The 22,865-nt window shown below is 50.7% G+C and overlaps 1 protein-coding gene across 3 annotated transcripts in view; it reads left to right on the top strand.

Annotated features, from left to right (window-relative positions):
* The window catches only part of MYO15B (myosin XVB), a 175,756-nt gene that overhangs the window by 127,324 nt on the left and 25,567 nt on the right, over window positions 1–22,865 (top strand). For all 3 annotated transcript variants that reach the window (XM_069752027.1, XM_069752028.1, XM_069752029.1), the window contains exon 40: window positions 5,695–5,828. In XM_069752027.1, coding sequence (XP_069608128.1) covers window positions 5,695–5,828 — 134 coding nt within the window. The remainder of the gene's footprint in view (window positions 1–5,694; window positions 5,829–22,865) is intronic.

The raw sequence follows: 22,865 nt of genomic DNA on the forward strand, positions 1-22,865 counted from the left end.
GGATTCTAGAGATGTTCTTTAGGTGTAAGCGGAACGAGCGGGCAAGAGATTGTATATGGGATGTGAAGGGGCTATCGGAGTCAAACATAACACCCAGACAGCGCGCCTGCTGCCGGGGTGTTATTATGGTGCCACCCACAGAGAGGGAAATGTCAGATTTAGGGAGGTTAGTAGATGGCGGGAGCAGAAGTTCAGTTTTGGAGGGGTTGAGTTTCAGATAGAGAGCGGACATGATGTTGGAGACTGTAGACAGACAGTCAGTGGCGTTCTGTAGTACAGCGGGGGTAAGGTAAGGGGCTGATGTGTATAGTTGTGTGTCATCGGCATAAAGATGGTACTGAAAGCCAAATCTGCTGATGGTCTGTCCAATTGGGGCCGTGTAGAGGGAGAAGAGAAGGGGGCCAAGGACTGAGCCCTGAGGTACCCCAACAGTGAGAGGAAGAGGAGATGAAGTGGAGCCAAAGAACAGAACACTGAAAAAGCGGTCAGAAAGATAAGAGGAGAAAAAGGAGAGAGCAGTGTCCTTAATGCCTAGTGACTGAAGCCTAGAGAGTAGGAGAGGGTGGTCAACAGTGTCAAAAGCTGCAGAGAGGTCGAGAAGAATGAGCAGAGAGTGGTCACCATTACATTTTACTGTCAGAAGGTCATTGGTCACCTTGATGAGTGCAGTTTCTGTTGAATGTAGGGGCGGAAATCGGACTGTGAAGGGTCTAGGAGGGAACGAGTGGAGAGGTAACGGGTAAGGCGGGAGTAGATCAGGCGCTTCAAGAGTTTAGATATGAAGGGGAGATTGGAGACCGGTCTGTAGTTATTTGTGCAGGATGGGTCGAGGGCGGGTTTCTTTAGTAGTGGAGCAATGATAGAGTGTTTGAAGGAGGAGGGGAAAATGCCAGAGGAGAAGGAGAGATTAAAGATTGTAGTTAGGTGAGTTGTGACGATTGGCGAGAGACTGAAGGAGATGTGAGGGAATGGGGTCAATAGTGCATGTAGTCGGAGAAGAAGAGAGGAGCTTGGAGACTTCTTCTGTGATGGGTTCGAATGTGGAGAGTGAGCCAGGGGAGATGCAGGGAGGGATGGGAGTAACTGCACTTGGTGTCTGGGAGCGGATTTCCTGACGGATATTATCTATTTTCTCTATAAAGTGGGAGGTCAAGTCATCAGCACACATGTCTGTGATAGGGGCTTGTGCTTTTGGCCTGAGGAAGGAGTGAAAGGAGTGAAAGGTGTCAAAATGTTTCTTGGGGTTGATGGATAGTGAGGAGATCAGAGTGGTGAAGTAGGTCTGTTTGGCGAGGTGAAGGGCAGAATTATAGGTTTTTAACATAAATTTGAAGTGTATGAAGTCTTCTGGTGTGCGAGTTTTACTCCATAAGCGTTCAGCACACCTAGAGCATCGCTGGAGAAATCGGATTTGCGATGTGAGCCAGGGGTGTTTTACTCTGTGTTTGGAGGTTCTGAGGGTGATCGGAGCTACTTGGTCAAGGGTGCTTCTAACAGTGTTATTGAAGTGATGCACAGCCAGATCAGGACAGGAAAAAAGAGATTGAGGACAATGATGAATGTAGGGAGTCTGAAAATGTGTGAGGGTTAATAGCATGTAGATTTCTGAATGTGTGGTAGGTAGGAGTGCGCAGGGGTGGGCGAGAAATTGTGAGTGTGAAGGAGAGAATGTTGTGGTCAGAGAGGGGAAGCGGTGAGTTATCTAGGTAGGAGATTGAACAGAGCCGTACAAAGACCAGGTCAAGGGTGTTACCGTCTTTGTGGTTTCAGAAGTTGAGTGCTGTGAGAGGCCTAGAGAAGTGGTTAGTGATAGGAGCTGGGATGCAGATGTGGAAGTGAGGTTGTTAATGTGGATGTTGAAGTCTCCCAGGATAAGGGTTCGTAGTTCTGAGGACATGAAGTGCGGCAACCAGGCAGAGAAATGGTCCAGAAAGTGGGTGGGTGAGCCTGGGGGCCGGTATATGACCGCTTCTCTGAGAGAGAGGGGACGAAAGAGCCTGATGATGTGGACCTCAAAAGAAGGGAATGAGAGTGATGGAGCTGGGGGGATGACCTGGAAAGTGCATTGTGGGGACAAGAGTATGCCGGCTCCACCACCATGTCTGTTTGTGGGTCTTGGGGAATGTGAGAATTGTAAGCCACCATGGGAAATGGCAGCAGGAGAGACAGTGTCAGAATCCTGAATCCAGGTTTCCGTGAGGGCCAACAGGATAAGAGAGTTTTCCAGAAAGTAATTGTGTAGGAAAGGAAGCTTGTTACATGCAGACCGTGGATTCCAAAGGGCACAATTAAAAGAAGGAAATGAAGGAGTGCAAATAATATTAGTAAGATTAGTTATTTCGATGTGAGGCAGGGTAGGGGTTGAGGTTGGGTGATGGTGGACAGGGGTTGGGGGAGATGTCCCCTGAAATCAGTAGGAGTAGGAAGATAAAGAGCAAGTAGTTTTTGGAATTGTACAAAGTTTTTTTTGTGCGGTGTGTTTGGGCAAGATGGGCTGAGGTTTTTCAGGAAGGTGAGAAGTGCATGGAATCTGTACATGGGAGAGGGAAGGAGAGAGGAGCTGATGTATATGAGTCGCGATGGAGGGGGGATTGGGCGGTGAATGTGGATTGCAAGGGAACATAGGAGGATAGGAATAGAGCACATGGATAGAAGGGAGAGCAGAGTGTGGGTTACCTGACTCCTCCCTGACTAACTGCCATGGAATAACTGCTGTATCTGGATGCTTATCTTCGGGATGCTGTGCTTCGGGGATGCTTGCGTGCACCCCTGAGGATGTTTCTAAATTTATAGTCCACAATACTGAAGAAGAGATGGGTTGTGGGAACTGGTTGGGGATAATTTGGCAGCTGGGGCCATCACACCAGGGGGTGGTTATATGATCAAAGACATTGGGTCTGGCTAAAGGTACCGTCACACATAACGATATCGTTAACGATATCGTTGCTTTTTGTGACATAGCAACGATATCGTTAACGAAATCGTTATGCGTGACAGCGACCAATGATCAGGCCTCTGCTGGAAGATCGTTGGTCACTGGGGAAAGTCCAGAAATTTTATTTCGTCGCTGGATCTCCCGCAGACATCGCTGAATCGGCATGTGTGACGCCGATTCAGCGATGTCTTCACTGGTAACCAGGGTAAATATTGGGTTACTAAGCGCAGGGACGCGCTTAGTAACCCGATGTTTACCCTGGTTACCATTGTAAATGTAAAAAAAACAAACAGTACATACTCACATTCCTGTGTCTGTCCTCCGGCCTCAGCTTCCCGCACTGACTGTGAGCGCCGGCCGGCCGTAAAGCACAGCGGTGACGTCACCGCTCTGCTTTACGGCCGTCCGGCGCTGACACAGTGCAGGGAAGCTGACGGCGCGGGACAGACACCGGAATGTAAGTATGTACAGTTGGGTTTTTTTTACATTTACAATGGTAACCAGGGTAAACATCGGGTTACTAAGCGCGGCCCTGCGCTTAGTAACCCGAGGTTTACCCTGGTTACCAGGGGACTTCGGCATCGTTGGTCGCTGGAGAGCTGTCTGTGTACCAATTGCATCCTCGGTATATTAATGGATGTGACTACCAGCACTAAATCTAGTAATCTAGAGTGGACGTGGTGTCACAAACACTGTAGCCTGCATATATTAATGGGTGTCAGTACTCGGGATAAGGCAACCTAATGGTACATATTACCTGAGAATGCAGTGCTCCCCGTTAACCGCCACACGTGTACCATTAGGTTGCCTTATCCCGAGTACTGACACCCACTAATATATGCAGGCTACAGTGTTTGTGACACCATGTCCACTCTAGATTACTAGATTTAGTGCTGGTAGTCACATCCATTAATATACCGAGGATGCATTTCGTTTTTTGTGCGGCAGCATGGCTTTCAGCTGCGTTTGATCCATCTTGATATTTATATCATGGGGCCGGCACATCGTATATAAAGGTCGTTGACATTAACCTCTATTATTTATTTTGTTGATTTTTCTTACAAATATATTCTCTATCATTAATGCCCCTCGGATTATTAACCTGTAATTTGGCTTGCATATATTTAGCAGCAAGATTTATGGATGTTTAGTCCTAATTTTCTTAGCGGATTTAGTGAACTTCGGCAACTATTAAATTATTGAAGTACTGTGCAATATTGCATGCAGTATTAACCTCTATTTTTTTCATCTCGCAGGAGATTTATAATTATAATTTAATAGTTTACAGTGATATTCAAATTGTTGTCAGCCAGTGATGTGAAATTTATAGAGGTATTTTCTCAGCATGCTTTACTGTTTAATAATCGGATGTAAAATGGAAAGAGGTGTTTTCTCAGCATGCTCTACTGTTTAATAATTGGATGTATTCAAAGAATGCTGATTTTTTTCTGGTGCTCCTTTGTTATCATTAGAATTCGCTCTACGCCTACCTGCCACTATATATCTATTTGTATGGTTTTGAGGCATTGTTTTAGTTTTTGTATTTGTTTGTATTTGTTTGTACCAATAAAGTTATAACTTTTTATCGAAAAGAATCAAAACACTCTTTGATTTAGCACGCAGTTTAATGATTGCCTAGCTGATCAGTATGTTTTATGTTAGGAAACTTGTGGATTTGCTTACATGGATTTTTCTCAGACATTTATACAAAACTAGATGGTGGCCCGATTCTAATGCATCGGGTATTCTAGAACAGGGGTCCCCAACTCCAGTCCTCAAGGCCCACCAACAGGTCATGTTTTCAGGATTTCCTTTGCATTGCACAGGTGATGCAATTATTACCTGGGCAAGACTAAGGAAATCCTGAAAACATGACATGTTGGTGGGCCCTGAGGACTGGAGTTGGGGACCCCTGTTCTAGAATATCACATGACCATGACGTCATCACAGGCCCTGCGCGCCTGCGTGAGAAAGACCTGCCATGATGTCACGGTCATGTGACCGCGACGTTATCACAGGCCCTGCACGCCTGCGCGAGAAGGACCTGCCATGACGTCGCGGTCACATGACCGTGACGTCATGGCAGGTCCTTCTCGCGCAGGGCCTGTGATGACGTTGTGGTCACATGACCGTGACGTCATTGCAGGTCCTTCTCCCATACCATCCTTGGCATCAGCACCTGCCGCTTGCATGGAGCGGTCACCGAAGCGTCGCGAAAGGTGAGTATATAATGATTTTTTATTTTTTTTTAATCATTTTTAACATTAGATGTTTTTACTATTGACGCTGCATAGGCAGCATCAATAGTAAAAACTTGGCCACACAGGGTTAATAGCGGCGGTAATGGAGTGAGTTACCCGCGGCATAACGCGGTCCGTTACCGCTGGCATTAACCCTGTGTGAGCAGTGACTGCGGGGAGTATGGAGTGGGCGCTGGGCGCTGATCGCAGGGGAGGGACTAATCGGACCAGGGCCGTAGCTGGTCGCAGCAGCCATGACAGGCAGCTGGCGAGACCAATCAGCGACTTGGATTCCATGACAGACAGAGGCCGCGACCAATGAATATCCATGACAGACAGACAGGACAGAAAGACGGAAGTGACCCTTAGACAATTATATAGTAGATACTATTAAGTGTACTGAGTAAGTATCTTGTGTACCACTAAGCAAAGGAAAAATGAAATAAAATATGGTTGTATCTAGAAATAAAATGATATATATAGAGAGAATTAACTTTATTCATATTTTCTATTTAATAGACAAGAGTTGCTGGCATACATTCCTTCTTCTGTGCAGAATCGTCTGAATCTGCAATCTGTACAGCAAGTCCTCATACAGGAGCTGAGATCTTTGGACAATATAAATGTCCAACAGGCCAAACTGCTCTTTTTGGGTAAGTATTCTTCACAGAATCGGGCAGGCTAAGTATGTGCTGAAAGCTGAAACAAACAAAAAAAGAACTTCCATGGTGTATATAAGCCCTTAAAGAATAATTGTCATTGTCTATATATATAAAAACAAATGTATGTATGTGTATATCGACGAAGATGTCATAATGGTTGTCGTGGCGACAATGATATCATAATGCTTGCCATGGCGATGATGTTGTCATAATAGGATGCAATGGTGACGGTGATGTCATAATGGTTGCCATGGCGACGATGTCATAATAGGTTTTAATGGTGATGGTTAAGTCATAATGGTTGCCATGGTGACAATCATGTCATTATAGGTTGCCATGGCGACGACGATGTAAGAATGGTTGCCATGGCAAAGATTATGTCATAATGGGTATATGGGCATGGAACTATGGGATGGAGAATGTGTGATAGGAATATGGGCATGGGACTAAGGGATGGAGGATATGTATGATGGGAATATGGTAACAGGGTTATGGGATGGAGGATGAGTGATGGGAATATGGGCACGGGACTATGGGATGGAGGATGTGTATGATGGGTATTTGGCATGGGACTATGGAATGGAGGTTGTGTGATGGGTATATCGGAACGGGACTATGGAATGGAGTATGTGTATGATGGATATATGGGCATGGGACTATGGGATGGAGGTTATGTATGATGGGTATATGGGCACGGGACTATGAGATGAAGGATGTGTATGATAGGTATATGGGCATGGGACTAACCACAGTTAGTTCCTATGCCCGGGCAAAGCCGGGCTCTTCAGCTATGCAATATACATATATATATATGTATATCACTGCAAATAGCTGCCTTTCAGTGAAGGACAAGGTCCTGTGACCCCCACCCAGGTCTAGGGTTGGGGCAATGGGGGTTCAAACAGAACCACTGGTCATTACAGGTGGAATATGTACTAATAATACCAGTCTTGCATTATTAGTTCAGTTTCCAATAAAAGAAGAGCACGACCTTTGGAAACATCATGGAGCAAGACCTTTGGAAACATCACAGTCATGTGACCAAAGGTCCTGTACCCTGCAGGAGTGTAGAATAACTAAACAGGAGGAGACAGGTTGGTAAGTCCTCTACAGTGTGTGTGTTTATACATGTACAGTGGGGGGAAATAAGTATTTGATCTATTGCTGATTTTGTAAGCTTGCCCACTGACAAATACATGAACAGTCTATAATTTTAAGAATAGGTTAATTTTAACATTGAGAGATAGAATATCAAAAATAAAATCCAGAAAATCACATTGTACAGATTATATAAATTTATTTGCATTTTGCAGTGAGAAATAAGTATTTGATCCCTCTGGCAAACAAGACTTAATGCTTGGTGGCAAAACCCTTGTTGGCAAGCACAGCAGTTAGACTTTTTTGTAGTTGATGATGAGGTTTGCGCACATGTCAGGAGGAATTTTGGTCCACTCCTCTTTGCAGATCATCTCTAAAGCATTTAGATTTTGAGGCTGTCGTTTGGCAACTTGGAGCTTCAACTCCCTCCATAAGTTTTTTATGGGATTAAGGTTTGGAGACTGGCTAGGTCACTCCATGAACTTAGTGTGCTTCTTTTTTGAACCACTCCTTTGTTGCCTTGGCTGTATGTTTTGGGTCATAGTCTTGCAGCAAAATATTTTATTTTTAATGTCCTGGCGGAGGGAAAGAGGAAATCACTCAGGATTTTTACGGTACATGGCTCCATCCATTCTCCCATTGATGCGATGAAGTAGTTCTGTGCCCTTAGCCGGGAAACACCCCCAAACACCCCCAAAACATAATGTTTCCACCTCCAAGCTTGACAGAGAGGACAGTGTTCGTTGGGTCATAGGCAGCAGTTCTCTTCCTCCAAATACAGCGAGTTGAGTCAATGCCAAAGACCTAAATTTTTGTCTCATCTGACCACAGCATCTTCTCCCAATCACTCACAGAATCATGCAGGTGTTCATTGGCAAACTTCAGATGGGCCTGCACATGTGCCTTCTTGAGCATGGGGACCTTGCGGGCACTGCAGGATTTTAAACCTTTACGGCGTAATGTGTTACCAATGGTTTTCTTGGTGATTGTGGTTCCAGCTGCCTTGAGATCATTAAAGGGCCACTGTCACCCCCTCCAGCCATTATAAACTAAAAGAGCCACCTTGTGCAGCAGTAATGCTGCATTCTAGCAAGGTGGATCTTTTAGTTTTAGGTTCAAGTATACCCCAAATAAAGCGTTTTTATACTTAGCCACAATTCCTGTCTCTAGCCAGGGGGGCGGGTCCTCACTCCCCAGCTCTAACCACGCCTCTGCCGTCACTCCAATCTTCCTGGGCTTTCGGCGCTGCCCCCTCAGTGCGGTGTACATTTCAAAACTGGCGCCTGCGCAGTGTACTGCTGTGCTGCGCAAACGCAGTAAGCTCTGGCTGTCTGACGTCCCAGCCAGGCTTGCAGACTGCGCCTGCGTGGGCATTGCGGCCAGCCACCTTTGGAATCCCCGCCCCGCACTGTGCATAATGCATAACACAGTGCGGGGCGGGGATTCCAAAGGTGGCTGGCCGCAATGCCCGCGCAGGCGCAGTCTGCAAGCCTGGATGGGACATCAGACGGCCAGAGCTTACTGTGTCTGCGCAGCACAGCAGTACACTGCGAAGGCACCGGTTTTGAAACGTACACAGCGCTGAGGGGACGGCACCGAAATCGCAGGAAGATTTGGAGTGGCGGCAGAGGAGCAGTTAGAGCTGGGGAGTGAGGACCCGCCTCCCTGGCTAGAGACAGGAATTGTGGCTAAGTATAAAAACGCTTTATTTGGGGTATACTTAAACCTAAAACTAAAAGAGCCGCCTTGTTAGAATGCAGCATTACTGCTGCACAAGGTGGCTCTTTTAGTTTATAACGGCTGGAGGGGGTGACAGTGGCCCTTTAACAAGTTCCCCCTGTGTAGTGTTAGGCTGATCTCTCACCTTCCTCATTATCAAGGATACTCCACAAGGTGAGATTTTGCATGGTGCCCCAGATCGATTTAGATTGACGGTCATTTTGTATTTCTTCCATTTTCTTACTATTGCACCAACAGTTGTTTTCTTCTCACCCAGCGTCTTACTTATGTTTTTGTAGCCCATTCCAGCTTTGTGCAGGTCTATAATCTTATCTCTGACATCCTTAGAAAGCTCATGGGTCTTGCCCATGTTGTAGAGGTTAGAGTCTGACTGATTAAGTGAGTCTGTGGACAGGAGTCTTTTATAAAGGCGACTATGTAAGACAGCTGTCTTTAATGTAGGTAACGGGTTGATTAGGAGTGTCTAACTGGTCTGTAGGAGCCAGAACTCTTAATAGATGGTAAGGGATCAAATACTTATTTCTCACTGCAAAATGCAAATAAATTTATATAATGTATACAATGTGATTTTCTGTATTTTTATATTCTAACTCTCAATGTTAAAATTAACCTACCCTTAAAATTATAGACTGTTCATGTCTTTGTCAGTGGGCAAACTTACAAAATCAGCAAGGGATCAAATACTTATTTCCGGCACTGTACAGTATAAGTATGTATGTGCACTGTGCACATCTATATGTTTATGTGCTTTGTGTGTGTTTATGTTCTCTGTGTAAACATGTGTATGTGCTCTGTGTAAACATGTGTGTGAATGTGCTCTGTGTATGTGTGTGAATGTGCTCTGTGTGTACATATGTGTGTGGGCGCTCTGTGTATAAATATGTGTATTTGCTTTATGTATACATATGTGTGTGCTCTTTGTATACTTATGCGTGTATGTGCTCTGGGTATACTGTGTGTGCTCTGTATATACTCATTTGGTTATGTGCTCTGGGTATACATTTATATGTGTATATGTGCTTTGCATATGTGTGTATAGGTGCCCTATCTGTGTATATATGTGTGTATGTGCTCTTTGTACACGTGTGTGTGTGAGTCCACTGTATATACATGTTTGTGTATGTATGTGCTCTTTATATACCTGTATTTGCTTTGTACATATGTGTGTGAATGTGCTCTGTGTACATCTGCGGGTGCTCTGTGTATAGTTATGTGTGTTTGTGCTCTGTGTATACACGTGTGTGTATGTGCTCTGTGTACATGTATGTGTTCTGGGTATACGTATGTGTGTGTATGTGCTCTGTGTGTAAACAGGAGATGAGCTGCACATAGCATGATAGTGTATGGGAACAGAATGATCATTGTCAACCTGTGTAAAGAACTAGATAAACAAGCGCCAAACGACATTAAAATAATAATATCTTTTGTGGGAAAAATGCAATAAAAGCTCAAGGTTTACAGATATTGCCGCAGATTACTTATGGTTAGTGTTGAGCGATACCTTCCGATATCGGAAAGTATCGGTATCGGATTGGATCGGCCGATATTCAAAAAATATCGGATATCGCCGATACCGATACCCGATCCCAATGCAAGTCAATGGGACCAAAATATCGGAATTAAAATAAACCCTTTCTTGCCTTGTAGGTTCATTCTACATGAAGGAAAACAACTAAGAATAATGCCGGATGTATTTGGGGAGGTGGCGGAGACATTAAAGTCATAGAGGTTTATCCCAATCAAATAGAATAGCATGTTTTTTGTTTTTTTTTAAGACGTTCGGAGTGACAAAGATATTGACTATGTAAATTTTTTTTTTTATTTTGTCAGATATTGATGTTTCACTATTCCACGCCCTTCCCCTTCTTTTTTTTCTTTTTTTTTTTTTCTTTTCCCACACTTTCATCTTCATCATCATCAGCATCTTTGACATCAACTTCTTCTTCACCTTATTCATCTTCTTCTTCATCCTTTACCTTTTTTTTTTTTTTTGATTACATTCATCATATTCATTTTATTCAACTATTATTATTCTTCCTATTCTACATATTCTTTTTATTCCACTGTTATTATTCTTCCTATTCTACTTCTTCATCATATTCTCATTTGTGACAGGCATTCCCGTAGTTGTTATCTATAAAAGTTGGAAGATTACACCTTCCGTTCTGCCAGTCACAAAAGTTACATTTGTCCGCGTTCAGTTTGGCCTGCAGCATCAGGCTTTATCCAGGGGCACCACGAGGAGGAACGGACTCACCCCCATACACTGTTTAGTCTTCTTCTGCATATAATTTAGATAATATCTTTTGCTCTGATATTAAGTCTTATGCTTAATGTTCTTCTACTCTTTGTTCTGCAGCCTCTTGTTCTTCTGCTTCTCGGTCTTCCATGTCGTCGTCTCCAGGGTCGTTGTCTCCAGTGTCGTCATCTCCGCCGTCGTCGTCTTAGCCGTCGTCGTCTCCGCTGTCGTCGTCTCCGCCGTCGTCGTCGTCGTCATCGGGGTGGTCTTCCGGGTCGTCGTCGGGGTGGTCTTCCGGGTCGTCGTCGTCGTCGTCATCGGGGTGGTCTTCCGGGTCGTCGACTTTAGGGTCTTCAACTTGGAAATGTAGCAGAAGGTACAAGAAGGCTGAGAAAATGCCAAGAACCAGCTGATGGAACTGGAACTCGGATGGCTACCCGAAGGTTCAAGAGCCTATGGAACTACCGAGGACCAGCTGACGTTACTGGAACCCGGTTACTAAGCAGGAGGTACCCGTGCTAAAAAGCACTACCAAGGACCGCCTGACGTTGGCGGAACTCGGATACCCAGAAGGAGGCACCTAAGCCAAAGGCTCTGCCCGGAACCAGCTGACGGTACTGGAACCAGGATGGGGAGCAGAAGGTACAAGAGCAAAAGACACTGCCGAGAACCAGCTGACGGTACTGGAACCCGGATGGGTAGCCGAAGGTCCAAGAGCCAATGGAACTACCGAGGACCAGCTGACGTTACTGGAACCCGGTTACTAAGCAGGAGGTACCCGTGCCTGAAAGCACTACCAAGGACCACCTGACGTTGGTGGAACTTGGATACCCAGAAGGAGGCACCTAAGCCAAAGGCTCTGCCCGGAACCAGCTGACGGTACTGGAACCAGGATGGGGAGCAGAAGGTACAAGAGCAAAAGACACTGCCGAGAACCAGCTGACGGTGCTGGAACCAGGTGGTGGACCTGAAGGCCCACAGGAGAGGAGAGATCAGCTAGGCCGCGAGGCAGCCGCAGTTACCGAACCCCAACAGTCCTACAGGGGGGAGCTGGGCCTACTGGCACTACAGAACCAGCCTTGACTACCAGTTCACGCAGCCCAAATAGGAAGCTCCTAAACTGGAGGCACCCTGGAGTTGGCTAACCCGACAGCACCACGACGGGGCAAGCATAGGCGTCTCAGTGAGCTTGACACAACCCGGAAACAGCTGACGGTGCTGAAACCAGGCTTGGCACGAGGGAGTACCTGTGTCAAAAACACTGCCGAGAACCAGCTGGCGTTGCTGGAACCCAGATGCGTTGCCCCAGTGTGCAAGAGCCAATGGCACGACCGAGGACCAGCTGACGGTGCTGGAACCCGGTTACTAAGCTGTAGGTGCCCGCGCTTAAAAGCACTACCAAGGACCGCCTGACGTTGGCGGAACTCGGATACCCAGGAGGAGGCACCTAAGCCAAAGGCTCGGCCCGGAACCAGCTGACGGTGCTGGAACTAGGAGGTGGACCCGAAGGCCCACAGGAGAGGAGAGAACAGCTAGGCTGCGAGGCAGCCGCAGTTACCGAACCCCAACAGTCCTACAGGGGGAGCTGGGCCTACTGGCACTACAGAACCAGCCTTGACTACCAGTTCACGCAGCCCACATAGGAAGCTCCTAAACTGGAGGCACCCTGGAGTTGGCTAACCCGACCGCACCACGACGGGGCAAGCATAGGCGTCTCAGTGAACTTGACACAACCCGGAAACAGCTGACGGTGCTGAAACCAGGCTTGGCACGAGGGAGTACCTGTGACAAGAACACTGCCGAGAACCAGCTGGCGGTGCTGGAACCCGGATGCGTTGCCCCAGTGTGCAAGAGCCAATGGCACCGAGGACCAGCTGGCGGTGCTGGAACCCGGTTACTAAGCTGTAGGTGCCCGCGCTTAAAAGCACTACCAAGGACCGCCTGGCGTTGGCGGAACTCGGATACCCAGGAGAAGGCACCTAAGCCAAAGGCTCGGCCTGGAACCAGCTGACGGTGCTGGAACCAGGTGGTGGACCCGAAGGCCCACAGGAGAGGAGAGAACAGCTAGGCCGCGAGGCAGTCGCAGTTACCGAACCCCAACAGTCCTACAGGGGGGAGCTGGGCCTACTGGCACTACAGAACCAGCCTTGACTACCAGTTCACGCAGCCCACATAGGAAGCTCCTAAACTGGAGGCACCCTGGAGTTGGCTAACCCGACCGCACCACGATGGGGCAAGCATAGGCGTCTCAGTGAGCTTGACACAACCCGGAAACAGCTGACGGTGCTGAAACCAGGCTTGGCACGAGGGAGTACCTGTGTCAAGAACACTGCCGAGAACCAGCTGGCGGTGCTGGAACCCAGATGCGTTGCCCCAGTGTGCAAGAGCCAATGGCACGACCGAGGACCAGCTGGCAGTGCTGGAACCCGGTTACTAAGCTGTAGGTGCCCGCGCTTAAAAGCACTACCAAGGACCGCCTGGCGTTGGCGGAACTCGGATAGCCAGGAGGAGGCACCTAAGCCAAAGGCTCGGCCTGGAACCAGCTGACGGTGCTGGAACCAGGTGGTGGACCCGAAGGCCCACAGGAGAGGAGAGAACAGCTAGGCCGCGAGGCAGCCGCAGTTACCGAACCCCAACAGTCCTACAGGGGGAGCTGGGCCTACTGGCACTACAGAACCAGCCTTGACTACCAGTTCACGCAGCCCACATAGGAAGCTCCTAAACTGGAGGCACCCTGGAGTTGGCTAACCCGACCGCACCACGACGGGGCAAGCATAGGCGTCTCAGTGAGCTTGACACAACCCGGAAACAGCTGACGGTGCTGAAACCAGGCTTGGCACGAGGGAGTACCTGTGTCAAGAACACTGCCGAGAACCAGCTGGCGGTGCTGGAACCCAGATGCGTTGCCCCAGTGTGCAAGATCCAATGGCACGACCGAGGACCAGCTGGCGGTGCTGGAACCCGGTTACTAAGCTGTAGGCGCCCGCGCTTAAAAGCACTACCAAGGACCGCCTGGCGTTGGCGGAACTCGGATACCCAGGAGGAGGCACCTAAGCCAAAGGCTCGGCCTTGAACCAGCTGACGGTGCAGGAACCAGGTGGTGGACCCGAAGGCCCACAGGAGAGGAGAGAACAGCTAGGCCGCGAGGCAGCCGCAGTTACCGAACCCCAACAGTCCTACAGGGGGAGCTGGGCCTACTGGCACTACAGAACCAGCCTTGACTACCAGTTCACGCAGCCCACATAGGAAGCTCCTAAACTGGAGGCACCCTGGAGTTGGCTAACCCGACCGCACCACGACGGGGCAAGCATAGGCGTCTCAGTGAACTTGACACAACCCGGAAACAGCTGACGGTGCTGAAACCAGGCTTGGCACGAGGGAGTACCTGTGACAAGAACACTGCCGAGAACCAGCTGGCGGTGCTGGAACCCGGATGCGTTGCCCCAGTGTGCAAGAGCCAATGGCACCGAGGACCAGCTGGCGGTGCTGGAACCCGGTTACTAAGCTGTAGGTGCCCGCGCTTAAAAGCACTACCAAGGACCGCCTGGCGTTGGCGGAACTCGGATACCCAGGAGGAGGCACCTAAGCCAAAGGCTCGGCCTGGAACCAGCTGACGGTGCTGGAACCAGGTGGTGGACCCGAAGGCCCACAGGAGAGGAGAGAACAGCTAGGCCGCGAGGCAGTCGCAGTTACCGAACCCCAACAGTCCTACAGGGGGGAGCTGGGCCTACTGGCACTACAGAACCAGCCTTGACTACCAGTTCACGCAGCCCACATAGGAAGCTCCTAAACTGGAGGCACCCTGGAGTTGGCTAACCCGACCGCACCACGACGGGGCAAGCATAGGCGTCTCAGTGAACTTGACACAACCCGGAAACAGCTGACGGTGCTGAAACCAGGCTTGGCACGAGGGAGTACCTGTGACAAGAACACTGCCGAGAACCAGCTGGCGGTGCTGGAACCCGGATGCGTTGCCCCAGTGTGCAAGAGCCAATGGCACCGAGGACCAGCTGGCGGTGCTGGAACCCGGTTACTAAGCTGTAGGTGCCCGCGCTTAAAAGCACTACCAAGGACCGCCTGGCGTTGGCGGAACTCGGATACCCAGGAGGAGGCGCCTAAGCCAAAGGCTCGGCCTGGAACCAGCTGACGGTGCTGGAACCAGGTGGTGGACCCGAAGGCCCACAGGAGAGGAGAGAACAGCTAGGCCGCGAGGCAGTCGCAGTTACCGAACCCCAACAGTCCTACAGGGGGGAGCTGGGCCTACTGGCACTACAGAACCAGCCTTGACTACCAGTTCACGCAGCCCACATAGGAAGCTCCTAAACTGGAGGCACCCTGGAGTTGGCTAACCCGACCGCACCACGACGGGGCAAGCATAGGCGTCTCAGTGAGCTTGACACAACCCGGAAACAGCTGACGGTGCTGAAACCAGGCTTGGCACGAGGGAGTACCTGTGTCAAGAACACTGCCGAGAACCAGCTGGCGGTGCTGGAACCCAGATGCGTTTCCCCAGTGTGCAAGAGCCAATGGCACGACCGAGGACCAGCTGGCGGTGCTGGAACCCGGTTACTAAGCTGTAGGTGCCCGCGCTTAAAAGCACTACCAAGGACCGCCTGGCGTTGGCGGAACTCGGATACCCAGGAGGAGGCACCTAAGCCAAAGGCTCGGCCTGGAACCAGCTGACGGTGCTGGAACCAGGTGGTGGACCCGAAGGCCCACAGGAGAGGAGAGAACAGCTAGGCCGCGAGGCAGCCGCAGTTACCGAACCCCAACAGTCCTACAGGGGGAGCTGGGCCTACTGGCACTACAGAACCAGCCTTGACTACCAGTTCACGCAGCCCACATAGGAAGCTCCTAAACTGGAGGCACCCTGGAGTTGGCTAACCCGACCGCACCACGACGGGGCAAGCATAGGCGTCTCAGTGAGCTTGACACAACCCGGAAACAGCTGACGGTGCTGAAACCAGGCTTGGCACGAGGGAGTACCTGTGTCAAGAACACTGCCGAGAACCAGCTGGCGGTGCTGGAACCCAGATGCGTTGCCCCAGTGTGCAAGAGCAAATGGCACGACCGAGGACCAGCTGGCGGTGCTGGAACCCGGTTACTAAGCTGTAGGCGCCCGCGCTTAAAAGCACTACCAAGGACCGCCTGGCGTTGGCGGAACTCGGATACCCAGGAGGAGGCACCTAAGCCAAAGGCTCGGCCTTGAACCAGCTGACGGTGCAGGAACCAGGTGGTGGACCCGAAGGCCCACAGGAGAGGAGAGAACAGCTAGGCCGCGAGGCAGCCGCAGTTACCGAACCCCAACAGTCCTACAGGGGGAGCTGGGCCTACTGGCACTACAGAACCAGCCTTGACTACCAGTTCACGCAGCCCACATAGGAAGCTCCTAAACTGGAGGCACCCTGGAGTTGGCTAACCCGACCGCACCACGACGGGGCAAGCATAGGCGTCTCAGTGAGCTTGACACAACCCGGAAACAGCTGACGGTGCTGAAACCAGGCTTGGCACGAGGGAGTACCTGTGTCAAAAACACTGCCGAGAACCAGCTGGCGTTGCTGGAACCCAGATGCGTTGCCCCAGTGTGCAAGAGCCAATGGCACGACCGAGGACCAGCTGACGGTGCTGGAACCCGGTTACTAAGCTGTAGGTGCCCGCGCTTAAAAGCACTACCAAGGACCGTCTGGCGTTGGCGGAACTCGGATACCCAGGAGGAGGCACCTAAGCCAAAGGCTCGGCCTGGAACCAGCTGACGGTGCTGGAACCAGGTGGTGGACCCGAAGGCCCACAGGAGAGGAGAGAACAGCTAGGCCGCGAGGCAGCCGCAGTTACCGAACCCCAACAGTCCTACAGGGGGAGCTGGGCCTACTGGCACTACAGAACCAGCCTTGACTACCAGTTCACGCAGCCCACATAGGAAGCTCCTAAACTGGAGGCACCCTGGAGTTGGCTAACCCGACCGCAACACGACGGGGCAAGCATAGGCGTCTCAGCGAGTTTGACACAACCCAGAAACAGCTGACGGTGCTGAAACCAGGTTTGGCACGAGGGAGTACCTGTGACAAAAACACTGCCGAGAACCAGCTGGCGGTGCTGGAACCCAGATGCGTTGCCTATTAAAGATTGTCTTCCTAGAGCCCCAACTAGCGGTGCTGGAGCAAAGGGTAAGCAGGGGGAGCAGAGTGTAGGCCGAAGCCTGCACTGGTGGCAGCTTTTGGTCGGTTGTGCCAGCGTGGCTTGTGCTGGACACGATGCCGGCTACACAGCAGGGGAACAGCTGGCGGTGCTGAACCCCACTAACACATTGGCTGGTGTTTTTCTCTGTGCAGCTAGCACTTCCAGGCTACAACTGGCGGTGTTATAGCCCAGGGTTAGCAGGAGGAGGAGAGGAGCAGAGTGTAGGCCGAAGCCTAGTTGAACCAATTTCAAAGGTAACCTTTAACCCCCCCCTCAGGTGTTGCAAGGTACAAGAGCCACACCTTGAACTGCATTAATGATGCACAAGTCAAAGGTTGCTCTCTTAATTTTGCTCCTTGCACACGCTGAATAAAACACGTACACTATTTAGCCCATTATACTGTCAAACAGTAGTGGAGGCGTGACTTGTCTTTTTAAGGAGACGCAGCACAGGTGTACAAATTTACACCTAGGTGCTGGGCGCAGATTCCTTACCGTTGTTATTTGCAGTACAGGAAACTGCGCTCTTGTGTTATCCCTTGGCAATACCCTGTTAGTGCAGGCCGTCTCATGACCTCATTTCATGTTGGCCGGTGCGGTTAACGATGGCCATAAATCCCAGACCCACAGTGCCTTTTCCTAAAGTCACACTGCGGTGCTGGGATTCGTGGCCTTGTGCAGTAAATATGTTCGCCGCTCACACATGTCCTTACACCTGCTTCAGACTGGGCGGCCTCAGCTGATCCCTTATCGCATGCCGCGGCCATGAGGCCGCACAGTCAGAAGAAGGCGGAAGGAGGGGAGTGAAGACAGGGGAACATATGCACTGCTCGTGCCCATCAATCACACCCTCGCAGTCAAAATATATGAGACAACGAGGGGCGTTGTGTCGGGCAGGGCGGACGCACAGGCACAGCCAGCCAACCAATGATGTCAGAAGACGGGCAGCGCTAACAATGGGGGTGCTGCGTGTCATTAGAAAGGAAAGTCACACCTCAGGGACAGTGGAATGGTCTCTAATGAGACACATTTTGTACGTGTTGAGTTCCACGTGGGCAAGGAGAAAAAAGTCAGCCACCTTGTACAAATGCAGCAGTACTGCTGTACAAGGTGGCTGTTATACATAGAAACACCTGGGGGTGGGGGGCAGGCTCCCTTCAATTTCAGTTCATGTGCCTGCGTGGCGTTTGCAGGACACGTTGCCGGCTACACAGCAGGGGAACAGCTGGCGGTGCTGAACCCCACTAACACATTGGCTGGTGTTTTTCTCTGTGCAGCTAGCACTTCCGGGCAGAAACTGGAGGTGTTTGAGCCCAGGGTCAGCAGGAGGAGGAGAGGAGCAGAGTGTAGGCCGAAGCCTGCACTGGTGGCAGCTTTTGGTTAGTTGTGCCAGCGTGGCTTGTGCTGGACACGATGCCGACTACACAGCAGGGGAACAGCTGGCGGTGCTGAACCCCACTAACACATTGACTGGTGTTTTTCTCTGTGCAGCTAGCAGTTCCGGGCAAAAACTAGCGGTGTTTGAGCCCAGGGTCAGCAGGAGGAGGAGAGGAGCAGAGTGTAGGCCGAAGCCTGCACTGGTGGCAGCTTTTGGTAGGTTGTGCCAGCGTGGCTTGTGCTGGACACGATGCCGGCTACACAGCAGGGGAACAGCTGGCGGTGCTGAACCCCACTAACACATTGGCTGGTGTTTTTCTCTGTGCAGCTAGCACTTCCAGGCTACAACTGGCGGTGTTATAGCCCAGGGTCAGCAGGAGGAGGAGAGGAGCAGAGTGTAGGCCGAAGCCTAGTTGAACCAATTTCAAAGGTAACCTTTAACCCCCCCTCGGGTGTTGCAAGGTACAAGAGCCACACCTTGAACTGCATTAATGATGCACAAGTCAAAGGTTGCTCTCTTAATTTTGCTCCTTGCACACGCTGAATAAAACACGTACACTATTTAGCCCATTATACTGTCAAACAGTAGTGGAGGCGTGACTTGTCTTTTTAAGGAGACGCAGCACAGGTGTACAAATTTACACCTAGGTGCTGGGCGCAGATTCCTTACCGTTGTTATTTGCAGTACAGGAAACTGCGCTCTTGTGTTATCCCTTGGCAATACTCTGTTAGTGCAGGCTGTCTCATGACCTCATTTCATGTTGGCCGGTGCGGTTAACGATGGCCATGAATCCCAGACCCACAGTGCCTTTTCCTAAAGTCACACTGCGGTGCTGGGATTCGTGGCCTTGTGCAGTAAATATGTTCGCCGCTCACACATGTCCTTACACCTGCTTCAGACTGGGTGGCCTCAGCTGATCCCTTATCGCATGCCGCGGCCATGAGGCCGCACAGTCAGAAGAAGGCGGAAGGAGGGGAGTGAAGACAGGGGAACATATGCACTGCTCGTGCCCATCAATCACACCCTCGCAGTCAAAATATATGAGACAACGAGGGGCGTTGTGTCGGGCAGGGCGGACGCACAGGCACAGCCAGCCAACCAATGATGTCAGAAGACGGGCAGCGCTAACAATGGGGGTGCTGCGTGTCATTAGAAAGGAAAGTCACACCTCAGGGACAGTGGAATGGTCTCTAATGAGACACATTTTGTACGTGTTGAGTTCCACGTGGGCAAGGAGAAAAAAGTCAGCCACCTTGTACAAATGCAGCAGTACTGCTGTACAAAGTGGCTGTTATACATAGAAACACCTGGGGGTGGGGGGCAGGCTCCCTTCAATTTCAGTTCATGTGCCTGCGTGGCGTTTGCAGGACACGTTGCCGGCTACACAGCAGGGGAACAGCTGGCGGTGCTGAACCCCACTAACACATTGGCTGGTGTTTTTCTCTGTGCAGCTAGCACTTCCGGGCAGAAACTGGAGGTGTTTGAGCCCAGGGTCAGCAGGAGGAGGAGAGGAGCAGAGTGTAGGCCGAAGCCTGCACTGGTGGCAGCTTTTGGTTAGTTGTGCCAGCGTGGCTTGTGCTGGACACGATGCCGACTACACAGCAGGGGAACAGCTGGCGGTGCTGAACCCCACTAACACATTGACTGGTGTTTTTCTCTGTGCAGCTAGCAGTTCCGGGCAAAAACTAGCGGTGTTTGAGCCCAGGGTCAGCAGGAGGAGGAGAGGAGCAGAGTGTAGGCCGAAGCCTGCACTGGTGGCAGCTTTTGGTAGGTTGTGCCAGCGTGGCTTGTGCTGGACACGATGCCGGCTACACAGCAGGGGAACAGCTGGCGGTGCTGAACCCCACTAACACATTGGCTGGTGTTTTTCTCTGTGCAGCTAGCACTTCCAGGCTACAACTGGCGGTGTTATAGCCCAGGGTTAGCAGGAGGAGGAGAGGAGCAGAGTGTAGGCCGAAGCCTAGTTGAACCAATTTCAAAGGTAACCTTTAACCCCCCCTCGGGTGTTGCAAGGTACAAGAGCCACACCTTGAACTGCATTAATGATGCACAAGTCAAAGGTTGCTCTCTTAATTTTGCTCCTTGCACACGCTGAATAAAACACGTACACTATTTAGCCCATTATACTGTCAAACAGTAGTGGAGGCGTGACTTGTCTTTTTAAGGAGACGCAGCACAGGTGTACAAATTTACACCTAGGTGCTGGGCGCAGATTCCTTACCGTTGTTATTTGCAGTACAGGAAACTGCGCTCTTGTGTTATCCCTTGGCAATACTCTGTTAGAGCAGGCTGTCTCATGACCTCATTTCATGTTGGCCGGTGCGGTTAACGATGGCCATGAATCCCAGACCCACAGTGCCTTTTCCTAAAGTCACACTGCGGTGCTGGGATTCGTGGCCTTGTGCAGTAAATATGTTCGCCGCTCACACATGTCCTTACACCTGCTTCAGACTGGGCGGCCTCAGCTGATCCCTTATCGCATGCCGCGGCCATGAGGCCGCACAGTCAGAAGAAGGCGGAAGGAGGGGAGTGAAGACAGGGGAACATATGCACTGCTCGTGCCCATCAATCACACCCTCGCAGTCAAAATATATGAGACAACGAGGGGCGTTGTGTCGGGCAGGGCGGACGCACAGGCACAGCCAGCCAACCAATGATGTCAGAAGACGGGCAGCGCTAACAATGGGGGTGCTGCGTGTCATTAGAAAGGAAAGTTACACCTCAGGGACAGTGGAATGGTCTCTAATGAGACACATTTTGTACGTGTTGAGTTCCACGTGGGCAAGGAGAAAAAAGTCAGCCACCTTGTACAAATGCAGCAGTACTGCTGTACAAGGTGGCTGTTATACATAGAAACACCTGGGGGTCGGGGGCAGGCTCCCTTCAATTTCAGTTCATGTGCCTGCGTGGCGTTTGCAGGACACGTTGCCGGCTACACAGCAGGGGAACAGCTGGCGGTGCTGAACCCCACTAACACATTGGCTGGTGTTTTTCTCTGTGCAGCTAGCACTTCCGGGCAGAAACTGGAGGTGTTTGAGCACAGGGTCAGCAGGAGGAGGAGAGGAGCAGAGTGTAGGCCGAAGCCTGCACTGGTGGCAGCTTTTGGTCAGTTGTGCCAGCGTGGCTTGTGCTGGACACGATGCCGACTACACAGCAGGGGAACAGCTGGCGGTGCTGAACCCCACTAACACATTGACTGGTGTTTTTCTCTGTGCAGCTAGCAGTTCCGGGCAAAAACTAGCGGTGTTTGAGCCCAGGGTCGGCAGGAGGAGGAGAGGAGCAGAGTGTAGGCCGAAGCCTGCACTGGTGGCAGCTTTTGGTCAGTTGTGCCAGCGTGGCTTGTGCTGGACACGATGCCGGCTACACAGCGGGGGAACAGCTGGCGGTGCTGAACCCCACTAACACATTGACTGGTGTTTTTCTCTGTGCAGCTAGCAGTTCCGGGCAAAAACTAGCGGTGTTTGAGCCCAGGGTCAGCAGGAGAGGAGCAGAGTGTAGGCCGAAGCCTAGTTGAACCAATTTCAAAGGTTACCTTTAACCCCCGCTCAGGTGTTGCAAGGTACAAGAGCCACACCTTGTGCAGCATTAATGCTGCACAAGTCAAAGGTTGCTCTATTTAATTTGCTCCTTGCACACGCTGAATAAAACACCTACACTATTTAGCCCACTATACTGTCAAACAGTAGTGGAGGCGTGACTTGTCTTTTTAAGGAGATGCAGCACAGGTGTCAAAATGTACACCTAGCTGCTGGGCGCAGATTCCTGAGCGTTGTTAGTTGCTGTACAGGAGTCTGCGCTATTGTGATCCCTTGGCCATGCGCTGTGAGCGCTTCCTGTCTTCTGACCTCATTTCATGTCGGCCGTTGCGGTTAGCGATGGACATGAATCCCAGACCCACAGTGTGTTTTCAAAAAATCACACTGCGTGGCTGGGATTCGTGGCCTTGTGCAGTAAATAGGTTTGCCGCTCACACATGTCCTTACACCTGCTTCAGACTGGGCGGCCTCATCTGATCCCTTATCGCCTACCACGGCCAGGAGGCCGCACAGTCTGAAGAAGGCGGAAGGAGATGAGTTAAGACAGGCGAACATATGCACTGCTCGTGCCCATAAACCACACCCTCGCTGACAAAATAAATATGACAACGAGGGGCGTTGTTTCTAGCAGGGCGGATGCACAGGCGCAGCCAGCTAACCATGATGACAAAAGACGGGAAACGCTACCAAGGGGGGTGCTGCGTATCATTAGAAAGGAAAGTCACACCTCAGGGACAGTGGAATGGTCTCAATGAGACACATTTTGTACGTGTTGAGTTCAACGTGGGCAAGGAGAAAAAGTCAGCCACCTTGTACAAATGCAGCAGTACTGCTGTACTAGGTGGCTGTTATACATAGAA

Source organism: Ranitomeya imitator, chromosome 2 (genome assembly GCF_032444005.1).
Source record: "Ranitomeya imitator isolate aRanImi1 chromosome 2, aRanImi1.pri, whole genome shotgun sequence".
Classification (NCBI taxonomy): domain Eukaryota; kingdom Metazoa; phylum Chordata; class Amphibia; order Anura; family Dendrobatidae; genus Ranitomeya; species Ranitomeya imitator.